This window comes from Hyaena hyaena, unplaced genomic scaffold, assembly GCF_003009895.1.
Source record: "Hyaena hyaena isolate Hyena2069 unplaced genomic scaffold, ASM300989v1 scaffold_4, whole genome shotgun sequence".
NCBI classification, from domain to species: Eukaryota; Metazoa; Chordata; class Mammalia; order Carnivora; family Hyaenidae; genus Hyaena; species Hyaena hyaena.
Genome location: NW_024080636.1, coordinates 8,832,760 through 8,853,708, shown reverse-complemented (window position 1 = coordinate 8,853,708; position 20,949 = coordinate 8,832,760). Strand labels below are relative to the sequence as shown.

At 53.1% G+C, this 20,949-nt stretch overlaps 1 protein-coding gene across 3 annotated transcripts in view; it reads right to left on the bottom strand.

The window, feature by feature from the left end:
• Positions 1-20,949, bottom strand: part of MOV10L1 (Mov10 like RISC complex RNA helicase 1) — a 71,405-nt gene that overhangs the window by 35,524 nt on the left and 14,932 nt on the right. For all 3 annotated transcript variants that reach the window (XM_039235751.1, XM_039235756.1, XM_039235763.1), the window contains exons 4-12: positions 18,971-19,083; positions 18,206-18,393; positions 14,819-14,962; positions 14,165-14,409; positions 13,624-13,753; positions 11,886-12,080; positions 9,084-9,198; positions 1,121-1,298; positions 735-805 (exon numbers count right to left, since the gene is read on the bottom strand). In XM_039235751.1, coding sequence (XP_039091682.1) covers positions 735-805; positions 1,121-1,298; positions 9,084-9,198; positions 11,886-12,080; positions 13,624-13,753; positions 14,165-14,409; positions 14,819-14,962; positions 18,206-18,393; positions 18,971-19,083 — 1,379 coding nt within the window. The remainder of the gene's footprint in view (positions 1-734; positions 806-1,120; positions 1,299-9,083; positions 9,199-11,885; positions 12,081-13,623; positions 13,754-14,164; positions 14,410-14,818; positions 14,963-18,205; positions 18,394-18,970; positions 19,084-20,949) is intronic.

The window sequence follows — 20,949 nt, the reverse complement described above, 5'->3', positions numbered from 1 at the left end:
GGCAGCAAACAGTCTCCCTCTGTCCCTTGGTGGCAGCGTGATGCGCAGGGAGGCAATGGAGACCAGCTGCGGTCACACAACCGTGCACTGGGCCAGAAGGGGCTAGAAAAGCCAACAAAACTCCTCCACAGAAGCAGAAAAAGCTGGAAACTTTTAAGTGTATTTTTCCTTCTGAGGCTCTCTCTTCTGGAGTATAGTCAGGATGCCCAAATTGGATTAAATGCAAATATCACAACTTACACATAGTATATTTAAAAAGGTAAACATGGCTTATGTGATTGAAAATTACAGGACTTAAAAACTTTTTTTTTTTTTTTTTAATATTTTTATTTATTTCTAGGAGAGAGAGAGAGAGAGAGAGAGAGAGAGAGAGAGAGAGAGAGAGAGAGAGGAAGAGAGAGAGAGAATCCCACCCAAGCAGGCTTTGTGCTGTTAGCAAAAAGCCCAAGAGCCCAACATGGGGCTCAAACTCACGGAACTGTTAGATCACAACCTGAGCCGAAATCCAGAGTCACACACTTAACTGACTGAGCCACCCAGGCACCCCAGAAAAGTATCAAATTTTTAAAAAGATATTGTCTTTATGCATCAAATTTATATAAACAGTTACTTTATCCTGCATTTTCTGAAGTGCCGTCAGGGGAAGGAGCGCCCCCGCCCCAGCCATGGTGGGAAGATGGCCCCTGACTGCTGAAGGGCTGGTCCAGCACTAAGGCGGCGGGGGCGCCTCTCACCTCCATCACATAGCCGATGTACTCGATGACGTGTCCACTGTACTCTTGAGTTTTTAAAATCAGTTTATCACCTAGTTAAAAAACACAGTATGACATGTAAAATGAAAAAAATCGCAGAGCTTTGCTGCTAAACTATAAAATCAAATGCTCGGAACAAGTGAAATAAAACAACACCAGCGGGGGCAGCTGACTGGGCATAGCGTCAGCGTGACCGAAGTGAGGTCCCAGGGGCACCAGAGCTGCTGAGCGGGCTGCACAGAGACTCTGAGCCAAAGCAAAGGCAGTGAGACGACGGGGCACAGCAGCCACGTCACATGCTCTCTCCCCTGACGGGGCTTCAGCATCTGCTGGTCTGTCTAGTGAAACAGGACACGTAACAAACCCACCTGCATACAGAGAAGGCCTACTTTCAGCGAGTCCCGGGACCTCCAGAACCAGCAAATCCCCGTTTCTTTTCAAGGTGACCCCACTCATGTTATACTCTTTCAGTTCTACTTCTGCATGGATCTCCTCAAGCCAGAGCAAAGTCGAAAACTTCTCCTTGTAGTTCGACATGTTCAAAAGCTGAAAAAGAAGCCAGCAAGTTAGTGAGAGCAGAGTCACACACCAGCACACTCCTGTCCAGGAGCAGCCAGCAGACCGGGGAGAGAACAGCTGCCCAACACTGACCACCACCAGCACAGGACAGTGGCCTGGAAGTTGGGGAGACTACCCCAGGGAGCCCCGCAACTGCCCCGGCTGCCGCCCGACAGAGTCCAGGCCCTGGCGCAGAGGGGCCAGGGCAGCCGTGTGGTCTCTGCACTGAGGAGATGGAGCTGGGGTCCCAGGGGGCCAAGAGGGCAGAGTGCCAGGAAGAGAGAGCAGCACAGACAGAGGTCTGGAGAGCTTCAGATGGTCCCCTCCAGGCTGTCAGCTGAGCGCTGGTCAGTGCACAAGTGTGCGAAACCATGTCATGCTGGGACACCCCACCGATGGGATAAGAGCAGCGCTCGGCCACCTGTGGGCCGTACCGTTCTCGGGGGGGGGGGGGGGTCCATTCTGTGCATTGTAGGGCACTTACCAGCACCCCTGGCCCTACCCGCTTGCTGGTACTAGCACCCTCCCCAGTCATGACAGCCACAAATGTCTCCTGGGAGGGGAACTGTCATCCGTTAAGAACCACTGGATTAGACGGAATAATCCTAGAGCTCACACTGGGTCAAGAACAGTGTGGGTCCCATCAGCCCAAATGGAAAGGTTTGTAATAGACGAGACATAAGATCGAGTATTCAGAAAAGTATTAAATCTAAATCAAATGCCTTTCTAGTCTCACCTAACAAAGCCTTAAAGCCAGGCTTGAAAGAATTTGCTTCCAAATAACTGTGTCCCAGAACAAATTTCAAAATATTTTCAGGAATAGAAAAATGTCCAACACCCAACAAGGTAAAATTCAGAATGTCTGGCATCAAAAAATTACACGGAGAAGGGGTGCCTGGATGGCTCAGTCTGTTAATGTCCGTCTTCAGCTCAGGTCATGATCTCGTGGTTCATGAGTTTGAGCTCCCATTGGGCTCACTGCTCTCAGTGCAGAGCCTGCTTTGAATTCTCTGTCCCCCTCTTTTTATGCCCTTCCCCCCTTGGATGCGCTCTCTCTCAAAAATAAATAAAACATTTAAAAAAAAAAAAAAAAAGAGGGGCACCTGGGTGGCTCAGTCGGTTAAGCATCCGACTTTGGCTCAGGTCATGATCTCACGGTTTGTGGGTTCGAGCCCCGTGTCGAGCTCTGTGCTGACAGCTCGGAGCCTGGAGCTGCTTCGGATTCTGTATCTCCCTCTCTCTGCCCTCCCCTGCTCACAGTCTGTCTCTCTCTCTCTCAGAAATAAATAAAACATTAAAAAAAAAAAAAAAGATCAGCAGGCTTAGAAAGAAACCAGAACCACAATTCCCAACGGGGAGAAAAACCTCTCAACAGAACCAGATGTGACATGTGTGACAGAATCTGCAGACAAAGAACCTGAAATAACTGTTCTTCGAAGAATAAGAAAAGACTGAGCACATGAAGCAGGGACACAGAAGATCTAAAATAAGAGCCAACCGAACTGGTGGAGATGAGAACTGTCATGTGTGGCATTAAAGCACATTGGATCAGACTACACATCGCAAAAAAAAACCAACTAGTGAACCTGAGGACTGGAGACAGGAACCCTCCAAACTGCAGTGCAGGGGGGTACTGGGGGGGGAGAGTACTGGGGGTACTGCAGGGGGGAGCACTGCGAGGGGGCACTGCAGGGGAGATACTGCAGGGGGTACTGCGGGGGGAGTACTGCGGGGGAGCATCCCAGGGGGAGTACTGCGGGGAGTACTGAGGGGGGTACTGTGGGGGGAGTCCTGTGGGGGAGCACCCCAGGGGGAGCACTGCGGGGGGTACTGTGGGGGGAATATTGTGGGGGAGCACCCCAGGGGGAGTATTGCGAGAATACTGTGGGGGGTACTGCGGGGGGTACTGCAGGGGGAGTACTGCGGGGGATACTGCGGGGGGAGTACTGTGGGGGGTACTGCAGAGGGAGTACTGTGGGGGGTACCCCAGGGGGAGTCCTGTGGGGGAGCACCCCAGGGGGAGCACTGCAGGGGGTACTGTGGGGAGTACTGCGGGGGGAGTACTGTGGAGGTACTGCGGGGGGTACTGCGGGGGGAGTACTGTGGGGGGTACCCCAGGGGGAGTACTGCGGGGGGAGCACCCCAGGGGGAGCACTGTAGACACCACGCAGACAATCACTGAGCTGCGGGGCGGCTCCGAGGGGCCAACACACGAGCAGTGGGTCCTGTAAAAGGGGCTCAGCAGAAAGTATCTGAAGACAGAATGGCCAACAAATACCCACATCTGAAAATAACTATTAAGCCCACATATCCACGAAGTTCAAAGACCCTCAAGCCAAGAAACTGGAAGAACACTATACCAAGGCATGTTGTGAATTAAATTTTTTACAACTAGTGATAAAGAGAAAATCTTAAAAGCTGCTAGAGAAAAGGGCACACGGCACGCAAAAGAACAGAAGGTGAGCAGGAAAGCAGAGGCCGCGCTGTGAACGCCGTGGGCAGCTAGCCGCGACAGCAGAGCGGCATCTTTAAAGCTCCAGGCTAGAATTCAAGGCTCAGGGAAAAGTATCTTTTAAAAATGGAGGTGAAATACTTTACAGACGTACAAGGGCTGAAAGAACTGATCACTCGCAGATGAGCCCCAAAGATGTTCGCTGCGTTCAGCAGGAGAAGGCTCCCACGGGGTCTGGGTCCGTGCGAAGCAGCAAAGAGCACCAAGAACCGGAATTATGTGGCAGGCATCAAAAAAACCCCATTATCTTTTTAAATGCTTTTAAGAGATAACTGGGGGCTCCTGGGTGGCTCAGTCGTTTAAGTGTCTGACTTTGACTCAGATCACGATCTCACAGTTTGTGGGTTCCAGCCCCGCGTCGGGCTCTGTGCTGACAGCTCAGAGCCTGAAGCCTGCTTTGGATTCTGTGACTCCCTCTCTCTCTGCCCCCCACTGCTCACGCTGTCTCTCTCTCTCTCTCTGAAATAAATAAAACATTAAAAAAAGAGAGAGAACTAATTACATACATGTAAAGTAAACCTGCTAAAACGGTGCATGAAGTTCAAAGCTCATGTAGAAGCCGTATTTATGACGTTAACAAAAGGTCCAAGAGAAGAGAATGGGAAGGTGTCACCGTGCGGGGGTTTCGCCCTGCGGGACACACTGGATAGAGTTCTAGATGCTTCAAGCCTGTGCTGTCCCAACACCACCATCCACACGCAGCCACTTAACGCTACCCTGAAGTAAAATGAAAGAGAACTGAAGACTCGTTCCCCTTGTGCAGTAGACACATTTCAAATGCTCGACAGCCACCTGTGGCCGGCAACTCTCACATCAGAGAACACAGACACAGAACGCGTCTATCACAGCAGAAAGTTCTAGTGCCCAGTGCTGTCAGACACCCTGAAGCAACAATACACACGCTACAGAAGAAAAGTTACCAGTCAAAGGAAGAGATGAGTGGAATGAAAAAAAAAAGCAGAAAAAGAAGAAAAAGTAAACAAGGAAAAAACACAAATGGCAGAATGATAAATTTAAACAAAGTCATATCGGTAACCACACAAAATGCAGTCACGTAAACACAATTAAGGCAGAGACTGTCAAATGGATAAAAGAGCAAGATCCAACTGAATGCTTCCTATGAGAAACACAATTTTAAAAAAAATTTATTTTTATTTTACTTACTCTTGCGGTGCCTGGGTGGCTCAGTCAGTTAAGTGTCTGACTTCAGGTCATGATCTCACGGTTTGTGGGTTCGAGCCCCAAATCAGGTTGTGTGCTGACAGCTCAGGGCCTGGGCCTGTTTCAGATTCTGTGTCTCCCTCTCTCTCTGACCTTCCCCGCTCACGCTGTCTCCTTCTCTCAGAAATAAATAGGGGCGCCTGGGTGGCTTAGTCGGTTAAGCGTCCGACTTTTGCTTAGGCCATGATCTCACGGTTTGTGGGTTCGAGCCCCACGTCGGGCTCTGTGCTGACAGCCAGCTCAGAGCCTGGAGCCTGTTTCAGAGTCTGTGTCTCCCTTTCTCTGACCCTCCCCTCCTCACGCTGTCTCTCTCTCTCTCTCTCTTTCCCCCCTAGAAATAAATTAAAAAGAAAAAAAAAAAGAAATAAAAAACATTAAAATTTTTGTGAGTTTTATAATATTTATATATATATAATATTTATAATATAACATTTATAATGTTAATAAAACATTAAAAGTTTGGTGAGTTTGGCCCCGAGTCAAGCTCTGTGCTGACAGCTCGGAGCCTGGAGCCTGCTTCGGATTCTGTGGCTCCCTTTCTCTCTTTCTCCCCCTCCCCTGGTCATGCTCTGTGAGGGGGGGGGGGTCTCTGTCTCTCAAGAATAAGTAAATATTTTACTTGTTTTTTTTAAAAAAAAATTTTTTTTAATGTTTTATTTATTTCTAGGAGAGAGACAGCGTGAGCAGGGGAGGGTCAGAGAGAGGGAGTCACAGACTCCGAAACAGGCTCGAGGCTCTGAGCTGGCAGTCAGCACAGAGCCCGACGCGGGGCTCGAACCCACGAACCGTGAGATCATGACCTAAGCGAAAGTCGGACGCCCAACCGACTAAGCCACCCAGGCGCCCAAGAAACTGAATTTCTAATTAAAAATCTTCCCCCAAAGAAAACTGACCTGGACGTCTCACTGGTAAATTCTGTTGAAGATTTAAGGAATAAGTAACACAACTCCTGTATACACACTTGTAGGAAAATAGAGAGAAGGCAACACCCCAAACCATTCTAGGAGGCCCACACTGTGCCTGAATCAACACCGGACAGAGGTGTCACAAGAAAACCAGACTATGGACAACACGCCTCACGAACACAGATGAGTGTGAGTGCACACACGTGATTGGTATCAGAGGAACAGAAGGCTGACCTAACATCTGAAAAATCAAAGTAATTCACCACATTAACAGGACTAAAGAAGTATAACCACGTGATCCTCTCAATAAAGGCAGAAAAAGCAGCTGAAATTCACAGGAGATGGGCCATTTTCAGGTGGACAAGTGAGTGCAGGAGCACACTGGACAGTGTGGTGCGACCATCCGTAGTGACGCGCCTGAGCAGGTCAGCACTGCCTCCCCCGGGCCCTCTCCTCCAGCCCCCGGCTGCCACCAACACACACCCGCCTCTGTGGCCAGGTGTCCTCAGGATGGCTCACGTACACACAACCACACAGCGTGTGACTGTCTACCCCCGCGTAGCAGCAGGCGAGCTGAGGAACACTGGGACACACTTGCACGGTGACGAGGCAGCCCTAAGCAGCAGGGACTGCCGACACAGCAGTGCCGCCCGTGACAGGCGTGACCTCCTGGGGGCTCCTGGGGAGAATCGCATCCTCCCGCCCGTTCCTCTCCGAGAGGCACCAGATCCCAGCCTTCACAGGCCGGCCGCCCCCCCCGCCCCGGAGTCTGACCCCGCCGGTGCCCTCCCATACGGACCCCTGGGCTCCGCTGGGCCACCTGGAAAATCCAGGGTCACCCCCCCCCCCCCGCCGCGTCCCCTCGGAGGTACTGGCGTGAACTGCGGACATCTTTCGGGGGCCGTTCTTCTGTCTACCACACAGATGGATCTTAAGCCAAAATAACTACACTGAATGAAAGAGCCAAACCAGAAAAAGAATCAACACTAGGATTCTGTTCATAGAATTCCAAAAAGGAAACAAACCTCTGGTGACAGAAAGCACAGTATATGAGGCCGAGAGCTGGGTGGGGACAAACAGATGCTGGGGGGCTGATGTGTCCTTCATCTGGGCCGTGGGGACACCGCGTGCTCATCAAAGCAAGCGCCCACACCCACGCGGGCTGCGGGGACGCTGACCAAGAGCACGCTTCCCAGGCAGTCACACGACTCAACAGACCACACCTGTGCCACAAGTCTGGAACCTTCAGCTGCACAAGTTGATAACCCATCAACGTTATTACCACTGTTTTCTTCTGCGAACTTCTAGCTTCACAAGGAAGGTCGCTTCCCGGTACCCAGGCTCACGTGGAGTTAGGGACACACAGACTCTCAGGATGGTCTAGTCACTTGGCCTCAGGGCGCCCCCTGTTTCTTTTTTTTTTTTTTTTCTGAAGTCAGTCTTTTAATAGCCTATTTTCGAAAGTGACATAACATTGCTTCTATCATACTTTTTTGGTTACACAGAGCAATTCAAGTCAAATGCGGAAGGGACCCATACACAGGCATGAACACTGGATTACTGGGGGCCATTTTGGATGCTGCCTAGCACAGCCTTTAAACAAAGTGGGATTTGTTTATCCAACGGTTTCTTTTTTTCTTTAATCAATTAAAAAAAATTTACATCGAAGTTAGCATACAGGGCAACAATGATTTCAAGAATAGATTCCTTAATGCCCTTCACCCGTTTAGCCCATCCCCCCCCCCCCCCGACAACCCCTCCAGTAACCCTCTGTTCTCCATATTTTAGAGTCTCTTATGTTTTGTCTCCCTCCCTATTTTTATATTATTTTTGCTTCCCTTCCCTTATGTTCATCTGTTTTGTATCTTAAAGTCCTCATGTGAGTGAAGTCACATATTTGCCTTTCTCTGACTAATTTCACTTAGCATGATACCCTCTACTTCCTCCTGCTGCCACGGAACCGAGTCCAGGTGGGGAACTCATTACAAATACACACACCTTCCTAACAAGCTTCCCCGCTTCGTCTGAGGCCCACCCCATCCACGCTCTGCACACCGGCCCCTCCGTGAGGCCGTGCCAGCACCCCAGCCACGCAGAGCTGTCCCACCTGGCCCCTTGTCTCTGAGTGCCGCTGGCTGCTGGCTGTATGCGGCATCTCCTTCCCTCTCCCAAGGAAGGCTGGCGAGTGGGGGCGGGGCACCTCCAGCCTGTGCCTCCCGCACCCTGCAGCACTTCAGGAGCCTCCCCCAGAGCCCCACAGACAGGAGGGGCCCCACGACCCCTATGGGCATTTGCTCCGGTTCAGACAACCACTCCCCAGGCTCCCCTGCTTCCCCCTAAACCTTCCTTCCTCCGAATACAGCTCCACGTCCACCCGCTTTCTCCTGCTGCACTCGCTCAGGGCTCACACGGGCCCAGGCTGCGAGCTCTGTGGAAGCGCGGCTCCCTCCGGCTGCTGTCTGGTCTCCTGGGCGTCACTAGGACACCGCACAGGCCCACGGCTTTGCCTTAGCTCGTGCTCCTCAGTCCGTGGACCCCCAAGCCCCATGGGAAGTGCCCTCCCGTACACTGGGCAGCACACTCCCCTCCAACAGCAGACGGACACGTTCCTTCCCCATGGGCTCGGTCTCCACGTGCTCCCAGGCGCGTGCTCTGCTGTCCCTCAGCTCCTCGGTGCCACCCCTTCCCTGCATGGGCCCCACTCCGGGTCTGGCTTCAGCCACCACCTCTAACAGTAGACAGGCTGGACAAGACTTCCTCCAGGGGCCACCTATGGGCCTGAGCACAAGGCGGCACCACTAAGGCACGGGGTGGGCGAGGAGAGGCTGCCCCTTCAAGGGCGGCAGCCGTGTGGGACTGCTGTCCCGGCTCTGGTCCCTGGAGCCACGGGCTTTCCCACGCATCCTGTCTTCTTCGTTGCTGCGAGTCTGACTGGACTGAAAGCTGTGCCCAGCAGAGACGGGCTGGGCTGGTGGCATCCCCACAACCAATGTCGGCGGCAGAGGGCACCTGTCCCTCATGGAGTGGAAATTCCCAGCTACCTGTGGTGAAAATGAACCCGGGCAGAGTTCCCCCAGATTTCGTCAGAGAACTCAAGTGTGGCCAAGAGTACTTCATCTCAGACCCTTTCCCTACCTCTGCAAGTAACGGCTGAAAAGTCAGAATGTCGATTTTTTGTTCCACACATTTCTTAAGTCTATCTGGTATTGGATACTGTGGAAGGAAACTTGGAAGCTGTCGTCTTGAGTTCCTTAAGAAAAAAAAAATCACAGTCAAAAGTAATTCTTAGTCACCCACCCATTTTACACCAGCCCTTTTTACTTAGACATCCTTGCCCGTTTCAGAAAGCTAAAGATCACTCAGTAGCCAAAAATAACAGGTGAACTGCTGAGTTCAGCAAACTCAGCTGCTCTGGGACCTTTCTCTGCCTGGGCCCTCTCGTGTCCTCAAGGGGAGAGGGGGCCACACACCCAAGGGCCCCTTAGATCCCATGAGTCTGAAAACAGCCGTTCTTAAGCTTCCACTCAGCTGGCTCTTCCTGCTACCGCGAGCCTATCATTCTCAGAACCATTCCCGCACCGCTGCGGGACCACACGTTCAGGGAAGGCTGCTCTGTCTGGGTCCTGCCTTCCTATTTTTCAGCCCAGAGCTTCCCTGGGGAAACAAGCTTCTGCGTATCCCAGAAAGGGCTGTGGGGAGGAGTCGCTGGACTTGGCCACCACCACGATGAACAGCATCACTGCTGCTCTAGGCCGATCTAATACAGAAGAAGTGACCAGAAAGGAAACAGCTGGGAGAAGAGACAGTCGGAAAGAAGAGAAGGGTCACGAGGGAGGCCCAGAGAATCCTCGACTGCAGGCTGTCCAGCTGCATCAAGTGGAGACAGGCACCGGGCACTCCTTCTCATTCCAAGTCCTGCCTCCAGCCCACGCCTGAGGGCTGGCGGTGGGAGGCGTGTCCCCTCGCCTCCTTCCTCCAGTCGCCTCACCCCTACATCCCTGGAGCTGGGCTCCGGACAGGAAGGCGGCTTAGAGAGCAGCTCTGTGGCGGAAACGTGCCCATAAGCGCCAGCGCCTCCACCCCCAGGAGCACTGGGAAGGGCCGCCACCTCCCAGCTGAGACACAGGCTGTGACAAGATCTCCATCAAAGCATGGGTGTGAAGTACATGTCAAAAGCAGAGGCCTTCAGTAAGTGACAGCAAAGTATCTGGACACCGGAAAGGGGGCGTGATCATCACTACACACCCAGTGAGGTAAAAGCCCTGAACGGTCTCCCCACTCGGCCTCACGATGCACACTCAGTTAGCACAACACGTGTGTTTATAGCTTAGAATGGATGCGGCTCAGCCGAGGAGGTCCTGGCACAGAGAGGCCCTCCAGAGGCTGGCTCGGCGAGCAGACAGCGCCGTCCTGGGTGGGGAGCGAGGACGGCAGATGTGCGTGACGGGGCCGCGCCAGCGGTGCAGGTGGCCACCGCCAACCAGACGGGGCACTCTGGGTCACTACCCTGACAACGGGAAACCAGTGTCTCCTGTCTGAGACAGGCCCCCACAGCGAGCAGGGAAGCAGCTGACCAGGGTGGGTCTAGTTCGCTCCTCTAGTTAAAGCCAAACTGTAGCCAGGAAGCTGCCTGGTAGGCGACTACTGACCACCCAGCGTTCTCAACGCTCCTATAATTAAGACCCAACCATTCAGGCGCTCTCCTGCCTGCGGGCTACCGTAACTGCTCTCACGTTCCAAGTCCTTCCCCAGAGCACGCCCTTTCCATGACCAACGGCTCTTACTACTTACTGCTCACTACTGCTCACTGCAGGTCAGAAACTACATGTTTTACATATCTTACCTCATTTAATCCTTGTAACCATGTGAGGGAGAGACTATCGTTTTATAAATAAGACTAAGGTTCAGAGAGGCTAAGAAACTAGCCCAAGGTCACACAGAACCTGGCTGGCAGTGCTAGATTCAAATAATGGTATAATCCCAGAACCAACCACATACTACTCTAACAGCTTTTTTTTTCTTTAGCCTGCAAATTAGTCAAGTCCTTAACACCTTACCTTAAATTGTTACCGGGCAAAAATGTGATGTGATATTCAGGGTTTTCTAATATTAGAAAGGAAGTATCTGTCACCCTGAGGATTCTGGGCTGGACCACGGTTCAACCTGTCAGTTCCTACAGGTGGGGGCAAGCTTTCACATCACTGAGTAAAGTCCGGAATTGTCCTCACATCCCTTTCAGGTTTTCTGGCACCAAACTTAAAAAAAAGCCCTGCTTTTCAGAGACTTCTGGGTGCAGCGGCTGCAGACAGAGCGTGCGGACCTGCAGCACTTTCCTGAGGCCACTCCCTTGGTCCCTGCCAGAGCGGCGGCCTACCAGCCACATCTTGTGGAGCCCTTGCTGCCGCGTGGGGCGCAGGAGGGAGCTGGGCTGGGCTGGGCTGCTGGGAACACGGGGGCGGGGCAGGGGCGGGGCCACCACCACCGTTCTCACACTGCAGAGCCCTCCTGCAGACAAAACAGACAAAACTTGGGGCAACCGGGTGGCTTAGTCGGTTAAGCGTCCGACTTTCGCTCAGGTCGTGATCTCGCGGTTCGTGGGTTCGAGCCCCACGTCGGGCTCTGTGCCGACTGCCAGCTCGGAGCCTGGAGCCTGTTTCAGTCTGTGACTCCCTCTCTCTCTGACCCTCCCCTGCTCACGCTGTCCCTCTCTCTCTCTCCTAGAAATAAAAACATTTAAAAAACCAGACAAAACTTGAAGAGCTGCGTGAAAACACATCCTTCCCCCAAGCATGGCAACCAAAAGAGGTGCCCACCACAGCGCCGCCCCCGCACGCCCCCCATCCCAGGACCACCCCCCCGACAACACAGCAGCCACACGCGTCTTTCACACACCACGAGCACACACGCGGATCCTGAGGTCTCTTCTGCTCACGGTACCTTTTCTGTGTGGTCACAACAACTGTAGTTTTGGTGGATGCTAACGTGGGTGCAGTTTTAGACTTTTTCCAGGAAAACGGTTCCCGGACAGCTATCAGCGACTCCTCCCCGCTGACCACGTTCACCTCCAGGAACCGACCGATCGTGAAGCTGGAGAAGCAGAGCAGGAGGAGCTCCCTGCAGCGGCCGGAACTCCTTGCAAACACAAAACACGTGTGAGTCGTGGTCAGAGGACAAGCGGGGCGGCGGAGCCTCCCCGCACGCGCGTGGGAAGTCAGCTGCAGACCCAGGTCGCCCCTAGTTTTTGTTAATTCTTCTCAGAGGAAAAAAGGAGCTTTCGAAGACAAGGAACATACGGTTTTCCTACCACAGAATCAGCCATGTAAGCTGTAATTCTCCAACTTAAGAACAATGGCAAAGGCCGTATTCTAAGGTTTAAATCAGAACTACGTGCGATGTTACCAGAAATCTTGTTTTTAGTCTGCTTTCTGCCCAGTCTCCTGCTGCTGCTCTAATGCAGGCTCTGCTGGACACGTCACACACTGTGCTCACCTGCTGCCTTTTCACAGACTTCTTACCGTCACGTTAAAGGGATCATTAAAAGCGGTGGCATCACATACCGCTGACTGAAGGGCAACTTGTGTGAATGGTCGGTCGTCCATGGGTTTGAAGCAAGGTGGTGGTTTAATCGGAGTCACATTTTAATTATTATTATTTATTTATTTTAATGAAGACCATGCGCACACGAGCGGGGCAAGGACAGAGACACAGGGAGAGAGAGAATCCCAAGCAGGCTCCAGGCTGTCAGCGCAGAGCCCTATGCGGAGCTCAACCTCACAACCCTGGGATCATGACCTAAGCGGAGATCAAGAGTCGGCTGCTTAACTGACTAATCCACCCAGGCACCCCAGAGTCCCATTTTAGAAAAGATTTAGAATTAGCAACGTAGAGGGCTATCAAGAAAGGAAGAGGCCTGTGGCCCAGATGCCCAGCTGCTGGGAGCAGAGGCAGGGCTGGGAAGCTCGGGATTCAGGAAAGGAGGCAGAGGACAGGGACCCTCACCCTCCTGCCACACGCAGCCTGCGCAGGGAGACAGGCCTCAGCCCCCTGCCCCAGGAGCCTGCATCGGGGCCAGCTGCCCAGGTGGGGACGGAGGGCAGGCAGGCAGGCCTCGGCCGAGAGAGCGGGAGGGGAGGGGAGGGGAGGGGAGGGGAGGGGCGGGGCGGGGCAGAGGCTGAGCTCATGGGCTCCACCAGGACTGAGGCTCAGGGCTGTGGCCACTGGGGTGGGGGCAGCCGGTCAGGCTTGGGGAGGCAACTCCTTCAGTCGTGAACTCACTCAAGCCGTTTTCTCCACTAGTGCTTTTTCTTTTATATTTTTTTAGTGCTTCTATTTATTTTTGAGACAGAGAGAGACTGAGCATGAGCGGGGAAAGGGCAGAGAGACAGGGAGAAAGAATCGGATGCAGGCTCCAGGCTCTGAGCTGTCAGCACAGAGCCTGATGTGGGGCTTGAATTCATGGACCACCGTGAGATCATGACCCGAGCCGAAGTTGGACGCTTAGCCAACTGAGCCACCCAGACGCCCCCACCAGTGCTTTTTCTTAAAGTTTTGTCTCATCAAAATAGTTAGGAATATTCTATAACCTCCAACCTAGAAACATCACACAGGAAACCTACAGAGACAAATGTACGAATGTTCCCAAAGTAAACTCCCTCCCAACCCTCTGGCCACGTACTTTGCATCACAAATAATCATAATCAGGGTTTTTCCACCTGGAGGGATGAGCCCTCCAGGTTCCAGTTTCGTTGCCTGCTTCCATGGTGTCTTTTCTTTGTCTCTGTTTTCTCCTCTACAGGCACAGTCATCTGGGAGATGAAATGTAAACCAAAATTAGATCGAGGGAGGCTGCTCCTGACAGGGGCGGTGTGTGGGCGGAAATGAGCGCTCACCCACAGACAGGCGTGCACACACCCAAAGCACCAGACAGCAGTGGACAGAGGGCAGCCTTTCCTGAGTTCAGAGCCATTCATAGCAACCAGCACGTCTAAAGCACTTCTGGGATCCGTCAAGCTATTTTTGCTCTTCTCAGTCACAAAACATCAGAGAAGAGCCCAGAACCAAAAAGCTCGCAGGATCATCTGCTGCACCAGCTGCAGTGCTCTGGCCACTCCGGCCCCCAGCCCCCCAACAGCAGCTTCACGGTCACGCGGGCCCGGCAGGGCGCAGGGGCAGCAAAGCCCTGGCGGGCCGAACACGGCAACAGGAGAGACGTCTACCTGGAGAGACGCCTTTGCTGTTCCCCGAGCTGCTCTCCGACGCCTGAGAGGTTTTGCTTTTTTGGTAGCTGTCTAGTGAGTTAACATTTTCATCTGAAAAATTCTTCTCCTTCTCAGGAACGGGAACGAGAGACCCTGCAGGGCACGTCTGGCCTTTATGCAGCATTTGAAATCTGAACTGTTTAGCTTTATCCCAGCCAGCCAGTTTACAGCTGACTAAGTTTTGAGGAATGTCTCCTTTATTCCTGGAAAAAGAAAATGAGCCATGAATACAGACAAGATTCCTGAAGCTAAAATAATCAGCTACCATAAAACATAAAATTCAATCTGATGAGTGAAAGGTTGGTGCTACGACAATTCTTCTTAAAAAAATCTTTTAAAAATATTTATTCATTTTTGAGAGACAGCACGTGAGCAGAGTAGGGGGAGGGAAAGGAGGGGAAGGGCAGAGAGATTGGGAGACAGAGGGTCTGAGTGGGCTCCATGCTGTCAGCAGAGAGCTCGACATGAGGCTTGAACTCATGGACCGTGAGAACATGACCTGAACTGATGTCAGATGCTTAACCAACTGAGCCACCCAGGCGGCCCTATTCCACAGAAATTCTTAAATCACAATTTAAAACCCATTAAACATAATTTGAGTGCTAAACTTACTCTATCCAGATCACCATATTCTTACTTCCTCCTTCTTTTAATGTTCCAAAATTTGTCATTCTCGTGACTTCAATATCACCTTTATTCTTCAGTAGAAGGGCTCCACAGAACTCATCGGCAGTCTCTTCAAAGGCAGAAGAGTCCCTGGAGAGAGCACCCAAAGAACGGCATGACTGTGGCAGGTGTCCTGAACACCCCTCCCCCCACGGCCACGCTCCTTCTAGACACACCGACCTCAGGGCCAAGTGGAGGGACGAAACACCAATCCCCCAGGGACGTGGCTACAAAAGCGCAGAGTTCCTACGACACTCAGGATTTCAGAGAAGGACAGCAAATCATCCTGAAGAAGAAAATTACAAATCCTAAACCATCTAGAAAAAAGGAAACGACACAGTGGTGACATCCTGGAGTTCCTGATTCTGGGAACACGACAGGGACCCACGTCCACCAGCAGCACGGACGCTGGGGAGGGAGCGATCAATCGTCCTCTCCTCAGGCTACCAGGAGGGTGAGAAAAGGCGCCGGGACTCACTCACCCTCCCTCATAGACCCTCTTCTTCCCTTTCATTCTGCGGACATTGCTGGGAAGCAGGTGGCTTTGCCCCTCACTGCATACCCACGCAGCTGGTCTAGACAGTAAACCTGGCATCTCCCCTCCCTGCCCGGCTGCAGCTCCGTCCACACACAAAGGGACATTCTCAACCACACAGCGCCCCCTCCTCAGATTCTCAACCACACTGCGCCCCCTCCTCAGCCAGCTCCTGCCCCTCAGGCTCCTCCCGCCCACCCGCCCTCCTTGTCCATAGTGCACACGTGCCGACAGCGCAGCTCCTCCTCCCATACCTCCCACAGCTCAGACAGCCTCACCTCTGCCCTGGGCCCTCTGCCCTCACCCCAGGCCAGGGGGCCATGCAAGTGGTGGTGGAGGCAGAGTCCTGATCCTGGCGGACAGCCCACATCTAACATCTGCTAGTGGAGGGGCGGGAAGTATGAATGGAGAAGGGAGTCAGGAATGACTGGAGATAGCGGGCTCACCCCACCCAGGAAAGCGGGATGGGGAAGACGGTGGGAGACACTCCAGAGGAGAGCGGAAGCTCGGCCCTGCGCTCACTAACTGGGACGGTCTTTCAGATGTTCAACTGGGCGGGCAGACAGTGGGCGTTGAGTGGGGAGCGCACGTGGGGCTAACGCTGTGGAATGGGGTCCAGCTCGTGGAGGGAACCCACACACACAGACCCCCGATGCCCCACGCTGCCCCCAGCAGCCGCTTCTCTGGACACAAGGAGCCCGAGTGGGGGGGACAACAGCTAAGCTCTCCGAGGGCAGGAACACGGTCTTCTCTGTCCGAGGCAGTACTCCTGGGGCCAGAATGGTGTTGGGCCCCCAGAGAGCATTCGCTGAGCTTCTGTGAAGGGCGGGACATTCATCTCTGTTACTAACTCAGGAAATGGGCACTGACTGCCCATTGGCTATGAGTTCCCTGGGACCCAGTCAACTCCCTTCACCCACCATGCACCCTCTGATCCCGCACTCTGACCAGCGTCAGTGACGGAGAGGGGAGTATGTCCCCCTTGCCCGTGAAGATGACTATTTGAGGCAGTCAAGGGAGAAGCCTCATGCAATCCACCTGGGATTAGACTGACCCTCCCCAAGATGAAAGTGCACCCCCAAACCTACATCTGAGTCCACCGCAGCCCAGGGGCCACTTGAGGCGGCTCCCCAGAAACTGACCACCCACAGCAGGGAGCCCACTGGTGGTGCCCCCACCCATTCAACAGACGCCAGGCCACGCCCACTGTGAGCCACCACTCCCCTCAAAAACACGACAAACTGATAAGCCACAGAGCATGATAAAAAGTAAATGTTTAAAGAAACCCAGACTTGGCAATAAGGATCTAGAAGTTGAAACAAATAAGTCATTCCAATGAATACACTTGGCCCTGAGGCCTAAGATGGCAACTGATTTCCCTCTGATGGTCAGTCAGGGTCAGCACTGGCCACCATCCTCCGAGCCTCCTGTGCCCGTGGCAGCCAGGAGCCCAGTTAAATGTATTTTTGAGTATTTCTGACCAAAATGAAGAGCAGGCAAGGGGATGTTTTCACGATATGAAGGAGCCACTCTCCCCTTGTGGCACCGTGCCGGGCAGCGAGTCCCGCCTGTGTCAGGCCCGCTGCCCCCAGAGCGCCTGTGCCTCCCAGGCCTCCCGGGCTGTGAGGGGAGGGAGGGCAATGCATCTGGCTTCAGGGCCCCACAGGCGGGCCTGAGTCGTTCTCCAGCGGGGAGAAGCAGGGTCCTGCGGGGCAGGGGAGCAGACGGGGGGCACTGAGTGGCCATGGTGACAGTGACTGCTAGATAGGATGCGCAAGGCTCCCATGTGGCAGAGCCTCCCCACCCCACCCATCTCCATAGCCTTGAGCCAGGAGGCCCATCCTCCTGCTTGTCTCGTGTCGCCTGTGAACCAGCGGCACCCCCACGGCGCTGCTCCTCCCCGTCCCCACACACGCCCCACCCCCAGGTGCACAGACAGAGGCAGGAGCTCAGTGCACAGCAGGACCCAGGACACAAATTCCTTCCTGCAGAGAACTTGCATTCTCTGAGAGGAGAGATAAAGAGTCACTAAGGGACACGCAGAGCAAGCTCACTGGAGGTTAAGTGCTAAGGAGAGAAAGCAGCAGAGGAGAGAAGCAGGAGGGGGGAGGAGGGTAGCAGGAGGCAGGGCAGGGCACTGAGAGCTCAGGGGAGGCCCCACTGTGTGTTACACACACAAGCAGACATGGTGGGAGGTTGCTGGGGCCACGGAATGAAGGACACAGATACAAGAAATTCAATAATTCTAAGCACCCACTACATCCAACGCATCAAAAAGATGCCAACACGTGAAAGATGAATAAAAGATATAAAAGCCCACCAAAATGTGCAAACTGCCAGTAGAAGACTAAGAGTTAAGAGGGAACCGTTAACTTGAACTTCAATCAAACACAGAGACAGCTGAAAATCTTCCAGAAGATACTCTCCCTTTAACTACCCAGCTCAGGATTTGGACAGGCTATTACTTGAGCTTGTTAAAGCCACTCTTTTTTTTTTTTTTTTTTAGTATTTTTATTTATTTCTAGGAGAGAGAAAGAGAGAGAGAGAGAGACAGCGTGAACAGGGGAGGGTCAGAGAGAGAGGGAGTCACAGACTGAAACAGGCTCCAGGCTCTGAGCTAGCAGTCAGCACAGAGCCCGACGCGGGGCTCGAACCCACGAACCGCGAGATCATGACCTAAGCGAAAGTCGGACGCTTAACCTACTAAGCCACCCAGGCGCCCCTTGTTAAAGCCACTCTTAAACTACACGTAAACTGGGCCTCTCCCTTCCCAGAGGAGAAAGCCATTTCGTCCTCACCGCCTCTTCACTGGGGTCATGCACAGGGCTCTCCAGACGTAGCAGGACTGGCTGCTCTCCACTACCACGGCGCTGACCACGTCATGTCTTCGCGGCACATACCCTTCAGCAAGTTTCAGGGAGTCCAAGGTAAAAAAGATGCTGTCATCGAGCACCCCATTTCTCCCACAGAGGCTGGAAATGCAGACCTGTGAGCACAGTGGCAGACAGTTGTTCAGGCATGTGCTGCATGGGTTGGGGGGGGGGCTCCAGGACCCAAAACACCTGCCGAGCCGATGGGCACCACCTCCCCTAGGCCCCACTGCAGACAAAGTCCAACCTCTGGGGGGAGCAGGGAGCCGGGTCCTGGAGAAGCAAAGCCCTGATGGCTTCGTGAGCATAGAAGGACCCCGGAGCCAAGGCCGAGGTGGCACGGCAGGAGCGTGTCGGGCGGTGCCCTCAGCGCTGGTGTCCAGTGCCCAGACACGCCCGTCATCATAGGCAGGCTCTGGCCCCACACCCACCCCACTTGCTCCCAGCGGTCACATCGTTTTCACATTCTGCGCAACTACAGAGCCTAGAGTTTGACGAGATGAGTGAGCCAGGCAACCTCCAATTACGTCCCCGAGGAAACCAGTGCTCCCGGCAGGGAAACGGGGGGGGGGGGGGGGGGGGGGGTTTTTGGCCAAGACTGAGCCTTATTTAGCTTGACTTCCCGATGCACCCAGAAGAAGGCCAGGCTGTGGAAACGCAGGGCGACAAGGACAAGCAAGGGCGAGCACGTACCCTGTCCACGCGCTTGTACCTCAGCGGCTTCACGGAGATGGCCTCACTGGTCCACGTGCCCGGCCGGATCCAGTACTCCGCCTCCACCCAGTCTCCCTTGCAGGGCTCGAAACCTCCAAGCAGGGAAACCATGGTGCTTACTCAGTAATGCTGCCAGTTATCAATGCGTACAATTCATTCTCAGGTTACGATACGCTGACACCGCTTCTGTCCTCCCTAAGGAACCGTTTACGATCTTCGTTCTCATCTAGGTTTACCCAGCTGAACGGAGCAGACGACGTTACATGCGACCTTCCGACCTTTCCACAGCCTTACCCCCCTTGCCTGTGAGGACACAGCTGGGAAATGAGGGAGGGCTGTGGCCATCCTGGTCTGGCCCGTCTCAGGGCCTTATCTGGTTTCAAGGACTCCCCACATGCTTCCTAAGTATTAGTAACGACTGCCACAAAATCAGCTGGACAGCAAATTCCACACCTCCAGCTTCTAGGCCGGGTAGGCACGTGTGTGGTGGATGGGTTCTCTGGGAGGTGGGCACTGCTGCATGCCAGCTCTTTCCAGAAACAGTGTGAGTACCCTCCCCCTCAGGTACACACAGGGTACTCGGTGACAGAGTGGAGTGTTCTCAGACCCAGAGCTGGGCAGCCCTCAGTGCCCCTGCCAGACCCCGGCCGTGCCAGGGAGCTGTGCTGCGGCCTGCAGGGTGCAGGGTGCACAGCGCCACTGGGCCACCACTGGCAGGGAGGCTGGGAATGCTGGGAAACTGGAGGGTCAGCGACGGGCTGGGAATTAACCTCCGAGGTAAAACAGGAGGAATCGGAACAGGTTTGCTGTGATGCATGGTGTAAAACTACCACTTATTAAAAACTTTTTTATTATTTTGCAACAAATTCTTTTCAAAATATTTTATTTTTTTTAAGTTGGATCAAGAGTCACACCCGCTACCGACTGAGGCACCCATAAATACTTTTGACAGCAATCAGTTCAAAAAACAAAAGTGCATAATTTCAAACTGAGTTTGTTTCTCAAGAAAGCTAGTGATAAATACCTAAGTTGGGAATCTTTAATCAAAATACTGAATATATGTGGAACCAAAAATCTTCAGCTTTTGAAGCCTTTTGTAAATTGCAGTTACTGAAAGTACAGCTTGAGGCGGCAGGGGTGGCTCAGTTCAGCACCTAACTCTTGATTCCGGCTGAAGCCATGGTCCTGGGGTTGTTGGATTGAGCCCTGCACTGGGCTCCGCACTGAGCATGGAGCCTGCTTAAGATTCTTTCACCCTTTCCCTCTGCCCCTTTCCCCAGCTCACGTTCTCTTTTAGGAAGGAAGAAAGGAAAGAAGGAAGGAAGGAAGGGAGGAAGGAAGTATAGCTTGTAAACAGGAAGACAGTGACACCGAATAGCACCAAAGGAACAGAGGAAATGAAGCAATGAGACCCCAGCACAGCCTGCGTGGCATATATAGATCAAAGCTCAAGTCTTAGGATTGGATTCAACACTACCTCAGCTTGTGTCAAAAGAGTCTTCTAACAAAAAAAAAAAAAAAAAAAAAAAAAAAAAAAAAAAAAAAAAAAAAAAAAAGTTTATTTATTTTGAGAGAGAGCAAGCACAGGTGGGGGGAAAGGGTGGAGAGAGAGGAAGGGAGAGAGAATCCCAAACAGGCTCCTCACTGCCAGCACAGAGCCTGAAATGGGGCCAGAACTCATGAACCATGAGATGATGACCTGAGCCGACATTAAGAGCTGGACACTGACCTGGAGACCCAGGCACCCAAAGCCCTTTACTTTTTTTTTTTTTTTTTTTATTTATTTCTAGGAGAGAGAGAGACAGCGTGAGCAGGGGAGGGTCAGAGAGAGAGGGAGTCACAGACTGAAACAGGCTCCAGGCTCTGAGCTGGCAGTCAGCACAGAGCCCGACGTGGGGCTCGAACCCACGAATCGCGAGATCATGACCCAAGCGAAAGTCGGACACTTAACCGACTAA